This window comes from Mus musculus, chromosome 5 (assembly GCF_000001635.26).
Source record: "Mus musculus strain C57BL/6J chromosome 5, GRCm38.p6 C57BL/6J".
In the NCBI taxonomy this organism is placed as follows: Eukaryota; Metazoa; Chordata; class Mammalia; order Rodentia; family Muridae; genus Mus; species Mus musculus.
Window position 1 is genome coordinate 81,793,528 of NC_000071.6, and position 11,177 is coordinate 81,804,704.

The 11,177-nt window shown below is 35.2% G+C and overlaps 1 protein-coding gene across 39 annotated transcripts in view; it reads left to right on the plus strand.

The window, feature by feature from the left end:
- The window catches only part of Adgrl3 (adhesion G protein-coupled receptor L3), an 808,741-nt gene that overhangs the window by 774,443 nt on the left and 23,121 nt on the right, over nt 1–11,177 (plus strand). For 21 of the 39 annotated variants that reach the window (XM_030254561.1, XM_011249470.3, XM_011249453.3 and 18 more), the window contains one exon: nt 737–8,613. The exons of 3 other annotated variants lie outside the window; for them this stretch is intronic. In XM_030254561.1, the coding sequence (XP_030110421.1) occupies nt 737–1,536 (800 nt within the window). In that variant the 3' untranslated portion in view covers nt 1,537–8,613. Of the gene's footprint in view, nt 1–736; nt 8,616–11,177 lie in introns of those variants that run through there. 15 more of the 39 variants (NM_001347367.2, NM_001347369.2, NM_001347368.2 and 12 more) reach the window with 2 other exon arrangements.

Consider the following 11,177-nt stretch of genomic DNA (forward strand, 5'->3'; position numbering starts at 1 on the left):
ATGTAGTATTCCCCAGTGACCCTAAACAATAACTGTTCAGTTATTATACAGTAATGACTAACGTGATTATAGAAGAAAAATACAAAAAAAATCCAAGCACTTTTGAAAGAATGTATAAATTATTTGGAAGTGCCATGTAATTGACTGGGCATTATTTTATAACTTGCAATTAACATAATCCATTTGTGATTTTGTATGCAAAAATTATTTTAATCTTCCCAAATTATATTTATATATCAAGGTACCAAATGTTTCTTTTAGTTTTGAACTGCATATTCAAAGTGTCACACATGAATTATGTTATTTCAGAGATATGTAAAGTTAGAGATGAGTTAACTGACTCGACTTTAATGTGTATAAATTGAAAGCAGTGAATAACTATATCAAATTTTATTTTAATTTGTCTGTTAAAACTAATACACTTAATCTATTAGATTCTATTTGTGTGAAACTGGAAATTAATATATATATTTTTAATTTTACATTGAACACTTCTTATTTCCTTATCACACTTCTGTTATTATACTTTTTGGATTATATATACACACACACTGACATTAATAGATTTAATAGTGTTTTTGTTTCCATTTTATATTTAAAATGCTAGCAATTTATACATATTTTAGAGTCATAAATGTTTCTACTTTTGTGTTTGTGTGTGTGTGTGTGTGTGTGTGTGTGTGTGTTTGATGGCTCATTGGATATAAATGTCATAGTGTCTTGTAATCTTTTTCAGAGGGGCTTCTGAACAATGCCAGGGATACAAGTGTCATGGATACTCTACCACTGAATGGTAACCATGGCAACAGTTACAGCATTGCTGGCGGCGAATACCTGAGCAACTGTGTGCAAATTATAGACCGTGGCTATAACCACAACGAGACCGCCCTAGAGAAAAAGATCCTAAAGGAACTCACTTCCAACTATATCCCTTCATACCTGAACAACCACGAGCGCTCCAGCGAACAGAACCGGAATATGATGAACAAACTGGTGAACAACTTAGGCAGCGGGAGTGAAGATGACGCCATCGTCCTGGATGACGCCGCGTCCTTTAACCACGAGGAGAGTCTGGGCCTGGAACTCATTCACGAGGAATCCGATGCTCCCTTGCTGCCCCCGAGGGTTTACTCCACGGATAACCACCAGCCACACCATTACAGCAGGAGGCGGTTCCCCCAGGACCACAGCGAGAGCTTCTTCCCTCTGCTAACCGACGAGCACACAGAAGACCTGCAGTCACCGCACAGGGACTCTCTGTACACCAGCATGCCAGCCCTGGCCGGCGTGCCCGCTGCAGACAGTGTGACCACCAGCACCCAGACCGAAGCCGCAGCGGCCAAGGGTGGTGACGCCGAAGATGTTTACTACAAAAGCATGCCAAACCTGGGCTCCAGAAACCACGTGCACCCGCTGCACGCCTACTACCAGCTGGGGCGCGGCAGCAGCGACGGATTCATAGTTCCTCCTAACAAAGATGGGGCCTCTCCGGAGGGGACTTCCAAAGGACCCGCGCACTTGGTCACTAGTCTATAGAAGATGACACGGGGATGGCAACCAACAGGACTGCTAACACCTGGTGGACCATTCTGAGTCGATAGAAGCAGTGGTCATCGTGTGTACTCCGACATCTGATGCTGTTCTCGAAAGAGAGACTCTCTGACAATTTTTTTTTAACTTGAATTTTTAGGTCAGCCCAGGGGAGAAAGCTAACTGCTGAGCTCCTCCTGTGCCCCAATCTTTCCCAGTCCTTTCCCCTCAGATGGAGACTTCATTATGTTAATGAACGAGATAAGAAGAAAATGGCGCTCATTGTGGCCTTGTTGAGTTATGTTGTGTTTGTTTAACATCTCTGATGCTCTGTTACTAGAATTACAAGGACCTGATTTTTTTGTTTCTTTGTTTTTTTTAAAAAAAACAAAAACAGAGGCCAGAACTATTGTTTGAAATTAGTAACAATGCTGCATCTAGATTGGAGTGCTGCCCAGCCATAGAAGCAGAGCTGAACAGTATCACATAGCGATTCATGGTCACTCGCAACCTGAGTTCACCACAGCGGGAATAGCTGTGAGAAACACAAGCAAAACAACAAAATTAATAATCTGACGGAGGGGAATTCTAGAATTATATGCTAAATGCATATTTTATGATTTGCTGTATTAACTGATGATAAAACTAATGGCAGAAAACAAATTGAACAATTTCTATGTAATGTACAGATACTAGCATTGCGCATATAGTCTGCTTTCTGTTCCTCCAGAATTTGAGTCCTGTTAATGTAGTGGCAAAGAAGAAAGTTTCTTTTTCTTTTGTGTTAGTCTTGCAAGTTTGTCTACCAGTAAAAGAGCAAAGTTTCCTTCCTTTCTTGTTTTCTTTTTATTTTTTCTTTTGTTCCCTCTTCCCTCCCACCTTTTTTTTTCTTTAAAAATTCACCTGGCAAAAAAATAATAATAATAAATAAATGAAGCTATCACTTTATAAGAATCATTTTCTAGTAATGCAAACAAATTATTTTTTAACAAAAAAATAAAATAAAATAAATAAAATTAGACTTCCTTCCCTCGCTATATATCTATCTTTATCCAGCCCGAGTATTTCCAACGTCATTTTGCAAATTAGAACAGGACAAATTTTATGTTTCCGGGGCACATATGTTGTATTGCAAAGCATATTTGGCAAGCAGTTCATCACCAAGGCAGTAGCTATGATTCTAGAAGCTAAGAGGTGTCTATAGAGCTAGACGGGCTTCTGCATGTGAAATGCTGTATTCCATAGGAGTTAAAAGTGCTGACTGAGCAGTCTGACCCCCACGTGGGCACCTGCACTACCAGTTGTTAGAGGAAATTCACTCCCTCCTAGTGAGAGTTGAAAGGTCAAATTATTTTGAAGACATTTTTTTTTTTTAAAGTTTTCTGTTAACAGGAAAATTTATTTATTTGACAGGATTTTAAGTAATGTAGGAATACAAATGGTAAATTAGCAGCACATATAATTTTTTTTAAATTTATGATCCATTTTGTATGGTCTCAAGTTGGATGACCTCATTACTAATATTTGTTGTAAAAGTGAAACTTGTTTGCCGACCAATAAACAACTGATTGAGATTTAGAAGAGATTGCTTTGACGTATGTACTGTATTATCAAGTCCTCTTTTGACTTTTCTTGCCTTTCCTTTTCTCTGATTTTCAGAATCTAAACTCTCTTTAACCTTTGTGACCCAAGTGAGCAACACACACACACACACACACACACACACACACACACACACACACACACACAAACACACACACTATATCTGACTTGAATATCCAAACACAGCATGGTACAGGTTTTTGCAGACAAACTGGACCAGGAAAATGGGATGGGCTGAAGCCAGGTACATAGCTCCCAGTCAAGTGGAATAACAAAGGTCCTGTGTACTTTCTTCAAACCCATCTCTCCTCACTAGGCTTTTGACTAAAGACAGTTATGCAGTGGTTTAAATATCACATGAGATGCAATCATCTCCCTGTCCCCTTTTTGTGGAGAAATTTGTAAATTTAAATTTCCTCAGTTGGCTAAGAAATGCAATAGTAATAGGAAAGAGGTTATTCATTGCACAAGAAGAGTTTAAGACCTTTAACACCAACACAGAGCGTTGGTTTCTTTATGGCAACCTCAAACAAAATTTGTTGTGTTGATTCTTGTCCTCCATCCCTCTGACTCCCCTTCTGTGGCCTCTGACACCTCACCCTGTCCCTGCTGTACCCTTCCCACCTTCATGCCACATATGTAAGACTGTTTTACATTATTTTCATCTTCTTCAATGTTTGGGGGGGGGGGAACGGACAAAAATAATTCCTTCAAAAGAACTTTCTAGATCATGCTGTTCCTATACGACCAGTATCGAAGGAACGAGTATTTTCAAGGAGCCCCATGTAGAATAAAGCTCAAATGAACTTTCCAAACTGTATTTTCTCTTGTGGTATATCCTTAGGCTTACTTTACAAAAGCCTACCCAATAGCTATCTATAAATGATATCTTAAATCAAGGTGAGAGGCGTTGAGAGTCACCCATAGACACTATAAAGTCTGTGACAGAAGAAATTGTGCCAGGCCAGAGCACCCATTTGTTAATCTGAAAGAATCCATGGATCATTCCATTTTAGTCAGCTGGTGGCAATATTTTCTTGAAATCCATAGACATTTTAATTTGGAGGAGAAGCATAAGCATTAGAAGTAATCACTTTTCTTACTCTATGCCTTGAGATTTTACCAATCTTACCAACATTACTGATAACCTATATACTGATAACCTATATTTGGTAATTTTTTTTTTAAATCCCTCTGTGGGCAAATCTAACGAAGCCTCAGAACTAAGGCTCTGTTTGCAGGCTGCAGGTAGTTGTGCTTGGTTTAAAAAACAGTATTCCCAAGTGAAAATATCAGTAAAAGGTCAGCTTCATGGAATAGTGGGGAAACGACTTCAGTTCAGGTGTTGAGTTGTCCCATGCTCAGGCTTAACTACTTTCCTATACATGGTACTTTGTGTTTCATTACCCAGAATTTGAAACAGGTAACCTTCCCGTTTGTTCTGGGAACAAACTGAAGAAAGATCACTTGAGTACATATATAAAATCGCATATAAGGCCTCTGCATATTGTGTGTTAACTTTGCACTTGCCTCAAGATGAAAGGGCCGTTGTAGATCTCTCATATATCAGAAACGAAGTGCTTCAGAAAGTCGAGCTGCTTTGCTATGTGACTCTAATTAAACAAAAGGAAGAGTAGGTAAAGTATTTAACTGTGCGTCACTTCAGTAGAAATTTGTGTATCCAATTACTCCTGATTATAGCAGCTCTATGAGTTTCTGACCCTCTCTTCCACCTGACATTCCATGTAAAGAAACTGATCCATTTATGCTATTCACTTTTTCTTTGTTCTAGAACCTTTTGTCGATTCTAGGTGTTCAGTACCCAATGGCATTCATTGATAGGCTTATTTGCATAGTTTCCATGAAGTAAATTTCTACCAAACAGACTCACTGTACATACATGGCACATTATTTAGCCAGTTGAGAAAGTCATGTAAATGAAACAAGCCAATTATTGCTTCCTAGTAAATAATATTTTTGTAATATTTTACGCTTGAAGTTTTTACCTCTTTGAGGTCTTAAGTAGTGAGATACTTTGTCAGGGCACTAACTAAAGGACCTCAGGTTTAATCAATTCTTGTATTGATGGCTTGTTGCATAGCCAAGGTTGTTAATTATATAAGTAAATAGAAATTCAAAGAAGAAAATTGGTTGGAATTCAGTTACATTTCGTGAGCATCCTTCTTTGTTTTTAACAGTAAATTTGAACACATGGGAAATAAATACTAGAATACTCTTAGTGAGTAAAATTAATTGGCAAGAGAATAATCACAATTATATTAAAATAAAAATAAACAGCAAAAGCAAAGGCAGCTAATTAAGTTAATCATAATTTCCTATAAAAAAAACCCATGGTGGTTCCAAATTAAAACACAGTTTATGATCTATGCTGTTTTTAAGACCACCTCTACAATTTAAAAGTTAATACACTAAAAAAATTCTTTAAAAAATTAGGCTTTTAATCTTGAGTGTTAAAAGTGTGATGAAGCTCTGACTTAAATTATAACTTTAAAAACATTTGTCAGTGACAGACTGTAGTTTTGTAAGAAGGGGGAAGAAAGCTTTTGTCTAACAAGTAACTCTGAACTGAATTGTATCCACGCTACAGGAATGAAGTATTTAGTTTTTTAGGTTGTTAATTAACACTGTATCAAACTCCCAGTACTTGAGATATATTTTGTTGGAAAACAAAAACCACCAATAAAACAAACAAAAAAAAAAGCCACTTTAACTATAAATGAATGTCAACTTACATGTAAAGTGTCAAAAATAAACCATCTGAATTTATAATCTAATTTTAAGTGGGACATTGGCATTAATGTTTTACTCTAAGAAAAATAATTGGTATAAAATACTATATACAAGCTTCCCAATATATTATATTTAGAATACAAAGATTTAATTGCTCAGGTTTAGAATATCATAATCTGTCACATAAACAATTACTATGCATTCCTAATTAGAATCTATATATTAGATCTCTGCATGTCAAATTTTAGGAAGTTGAAGACACAAAAGGGACACAAGTACACACAAAACAGATTTTTGGAAGCATTTTTCTACAAATGAATTCTATGTAGAAAAACTTTTTTAGAGTTCATAAAATAGATTCCAAAGACTAAACTCAATTTTGTAATCAGGATATTTGTGTGTCTTATACCATTTGAAAAATATGGTTTTAGACATCTCAAATTTCATTTATAATCCAAAAGCTATAGCCAGTTGCTATAGGTGTTTGTGTCCATAGAGGACATTTATTTAAGGCAATCATTTACCTCGATGATATCATGTTTGCTTTAAAAGGGAAAGCGGTCTTTAAATTGTCACCTGTTTATGTGTTTACACAGTCTAATTTTTAATAAGATTTCAGAGGAAGTAACTCTTTTACAAGTTTTCACTTGTGGTATTTTCCAATTAGGTAGTTTTGTATATTCTCATTTTAAGTAATTACTTTAGTCTTTTTATTTAAATTACAATCATTAGTTTGCCTCTAGCACTTTTAAGTTACTATTAAAATGTCTCAGTCCAAATATGTTTTTGATCCTTTACCTGTTTTACCAGTATATTGATTATTCTTCTCTCCATTTATAGCTCTGCACCCACACACCCTTGTAGAACATGATAAAAGTAAGTGGAAAACTGATTTATGTGAATCAAGGAACAGCTCACAGACGCCATCTTCTTTTAACCAGCCAGGATTTTCTTAAACATAGTATGAATTTTTTCCCAACTACACAAAACTGACATTAGAATTTTAGAGAAAAGTTTTAGGGAAAAGTGGTGAAATGGCTTATGATAAAAAGCTGTTGTACCTAAAACTACTGATGTATTAAAAGATGTAAATTCACATACTTTCATAATTTTAATACCACAGAAAATACAACATGCTTTTAGCCATTCTTTTGTTTGTTTGTTTGTTTTAGATATTTCTTACCTGGTTAGATCTTGTTGCACAGAAATGTAAATACTTCATAAAAGTTTCTAAAATGTAAGTATTTTACATCAACTCACCTTCACCTTCTGATCTGCTATTGAGCACCAACACACTTAATGCTAACCGAGGCTTTTTTTTTTTTTATGAATCTCTCTAGTAAACATTGAATTCATATTAGAAGTATATGCATTATGCAAAATAATTGACAACCAATAGTCTCATTACAAAATAATTTGGCATTTATATATAAATGCTATTGACCTACCAAATGACCACCATGCTGACAGTCCTGTCTTCTACCACTGGAGTCACTTCACACAATTCTGCATAGAGCTGTACATATTCTGGACTGCTAAAATATCTAACATTACAAAGCTTCAGAATGGATCCCCAGTGCTTCTTCCAAGGTAGAAAAGTGAAGGGAAGATTTTGAAGGAGGAAGTAATCCAGGCTTCGAGAGATCTGACTTAGTCATTGTTCTTGAGACCCAATAGTTTAATGTTGACGTGCTATGATCTTTGAACTAAGGAGGAAGTTGCAAAAAAAAAAAATCTAATTAACCCAGAAGAATTTAGATTTGTTTTATTAGCCAACACTGCAAATATTCTTATTATGTGAATCAGAAATAGCTTCTTAAGGTAACTGTACAAACCTTAAAAATTGCTTTGTTTCTGCTGTTCGAAACAGGGAAATTGCTCCTGATACCCTTATTGATTGACTTCAGAAGATGTCTCACGAAAGTAGAGAATCATGATACTGAGGAGCAGTGGGGTTCTTCAGAGTTGTAGCACAGTGGCTAGAAAAGTGTAGCCACTAATACTAAAAGCCAATTATCATTATACAGTATTGCTTTCAATGTCTCAAATTCCAACTAATGGCTGATCATTTCACTGACATTTTGAATCACAAAGGACAAATAAAATCACTGAATGCTTTGTTTTCATACCCCAGTGAAAAGTAAAGATATGCTTTTCCATCCTAAATAATAAAGAACCGTGGTGTCCCACAGAGTTGTAGATAGCTGGATGTGTGTGTGTATGTGTGTGTGTGCTTTGTAGATATGTCTCTGTCATCTATGTATTCTAACACTGATGCTAATATTCTAACATCTAATATTTCCTGGAAACTATAAATTCAAAACCAGTAGAACCAGATTTTTCTCCCTCAGCTTATGTGAACACTTTGGGACAGGACAGATAATTGGGAAAGTTTTTCATATTTGTTTTTCTTCTTGACAAGATTTTCATTTAATTTAATACATGTCTCTTAAAAATAGTTTCTTTTGAAGACTAACAACTAATCGAGCTACTCCTCCCTGATATGAAAAATCACTTTTAGAAGTAAATACGTAGCTATTGCAACATTGGTCTCAGAGAATTGCCCTAGGTTCACATATAACCCTCTTCTGGCCATACACACCAATAAATTTTAAGGCACTGGATCCCCACTTCGCTCTTGTTCAATCCTTTTATCCTTTTTTTTTAATGCTTTGTACAATCACATGTAAAACTATGAGCTACAAAACTCAATAAAATATCAGTAAACAACCAGTGGTGTAGTTACTGTTGTTGTATGGGAGCTTTGATTTTGAGGGAGTATTTCATGCTATAGGATTATAACTAAAAAATGTTGTTCCTGTGCCTCTCTTGCTTAAACTCTACCAACTCCCCCTCGCAGACTGACTGTAACATGGGGTGGGGTGTGTGTGTGATTTTCCTTCATTTTAAAAGAATTGCTATTGTTTGAAATATCTGTTAGGCATTTGTCACCTACAATAAGCTAAGTTTAATTCATTTTACTTTCTGACCTTGAAACTTAATGAAATTTAGCCTTATATCATCTGTGCTATCTTAATTTCCCTCATGCAAACAGAATCATAACAGGCAACCATTGGCCTCATGGCCAAAGTAGGTTTTCTAAGCTTTGGGCTGTTACATGCTGTTCTTTGAAATAAGGGTGCATATGGATTAGTAAATACTTTGGTTTGCATGATAAATATTATATGATTATCATTCTGTGGCATCAGGGATTTTGATTATTTTTAAATTATTATACTATGTCATATAAATGATCATGTGCAAACAAATTAACCCACTTCTTTTCACTTTGATAAGAAAGGAACAGGCATTTAAAACACATATTGAATAATAATCTCAAGAATTTTGCAAAACCTATTTCACTGGATAAAAACAATGTATTCTGAAGGGACACAAGCGAGTGAGATCAAGAGTCAAGCAAGGTATATTTACATCTTTGTATCCATGGACAAAGCCTTAGACAAGCCTGCTTTAATGTCAGATCCTATCACTTACCAATTCTGTGCCTCTCCGAACAGAGTTTTAAGAATATAGTTTCCCATCTCTAAATAGTGAAATGCGATTTTCATGTCCTGTGAATATTTCTACACAAATATCATGTGAAATGAAGTGAATTCTGAGAAAATTCTAAGTTGAACATTTGTGCCTATTGATTATAGTAGCTTCTTGCCCCTAATGGTTAGATAATAATGTGATGCTAAATCAGATCAAAGCTCCACTCTGGTGCATGTTTCTTAGTGTTTGTAGGCACACTTTTTCAGAATTCTGTCTTTACTGAATAACCTTGCAAACTGTTATTTTCAGCACCATAATGCAGCACTTAGATCTTCACTCAGCAGGATTTGTCTGGTGATAAACAATGGTTCTTTGTTTAAACTATTGGGAAGATATGAAACTAAACAGATTCTCTTTACTATAAGACCTCAGAGACTTCGCTGCCTGTTTATCTTTCTGCTTCCTAGGATTATTTGACCCAGATATCCTCGAGGGCGCTAAAGAATGATATATAGGTGATATCGGTAATTGAATGATTCACAGAACTCATTGTGAACTACTTAACACTTTTGTTTCTAAGTAATGTGTGTCAGTGAATGTTTGTGACTCCCCTTAGAGTAATCGGCTTTCTAACCTACAAGAAACAGTGTTATCAAAGTGTCTCCAAATGTTGGCTTCCGGTTTTTCCGAAAAGTGAGAAAAATTGAGATAAATGTTTATAACCATAACTTTTTTTTGTGTGTGTGTAGTGCTTTCTAATTTCTAATATCAAATGTCCACTTGGTTGAAAAAAACTGAAGCCAAACAAAATATCAAACCAAACCAAACAAAAAAGTCAGTTTATTCTCCATTCAAATGTCTCACCTTTGTAAACTGCATAAAATCTTTTCAAAGTATGTTTGATATGATCTACTCCATAAGTGGATCTGAGATTCTAAATTGCAAGCGTGTGTTCTGGGGCTACTCAAACTAGTATCAAGAGTCTTGGACTTTTTCTGTCTTCTGAATGTTATAAGTTTCCCCCCTCAAAAGTAGATATTTTTATATACTTGAAAATATATTGTAGACAAAGTTTCTAGGTGTTGCTCAATTTTGCACAAAGGTAAAAGGTTAATGTGATTGAAAATAAATGCAGGATATATCACTGCAATTTTACCAAAGGGAAAGTGCTCATTCTGCCTCTGTAATAAGGTAAAAATTTAGCATGAGAAAGTTGGAGACTATATACAAATAAGTGTGTATATATTAATGCATATGTACTATATATGTTTGGTTGTATATATGTATATATACACACACACCACATATATGTATATGTGTATGGATATATATGTATATATACACAAATATGTATATATACATATAGTACATATGTGTGTATGTTTATCTAATTTGACATAGAGATGGTCACCAACTGCATGCAGGCTTTATATCCTGTGGAACAAACCAACTATAGATGCAGAATGTTTGCAAAACAGTGTGTCTGCCATGAGTTTACACAGACATTTTCCTTGCCATTTTTCCTAAACAACGTAGCATATGGATTTATATAATGTTTATATGTGCAAGATACTACAGATATACTAGAAAGTATTATAAGCTTACTGAAAGATATATTTTAGTTACATGCAAATATTTTACCATTTTATATTAAGGATTTATTCATCTGCCTTTTTTTTTTAAATCCATTGTAACAGCCTAGAAAGATCCCAGTATATACAGAGGTGAGGAGACTGCATGCATAATTGGCTGTTTTATATATATAGCACATGTGTATGTAGAAAATACACATTATGAGA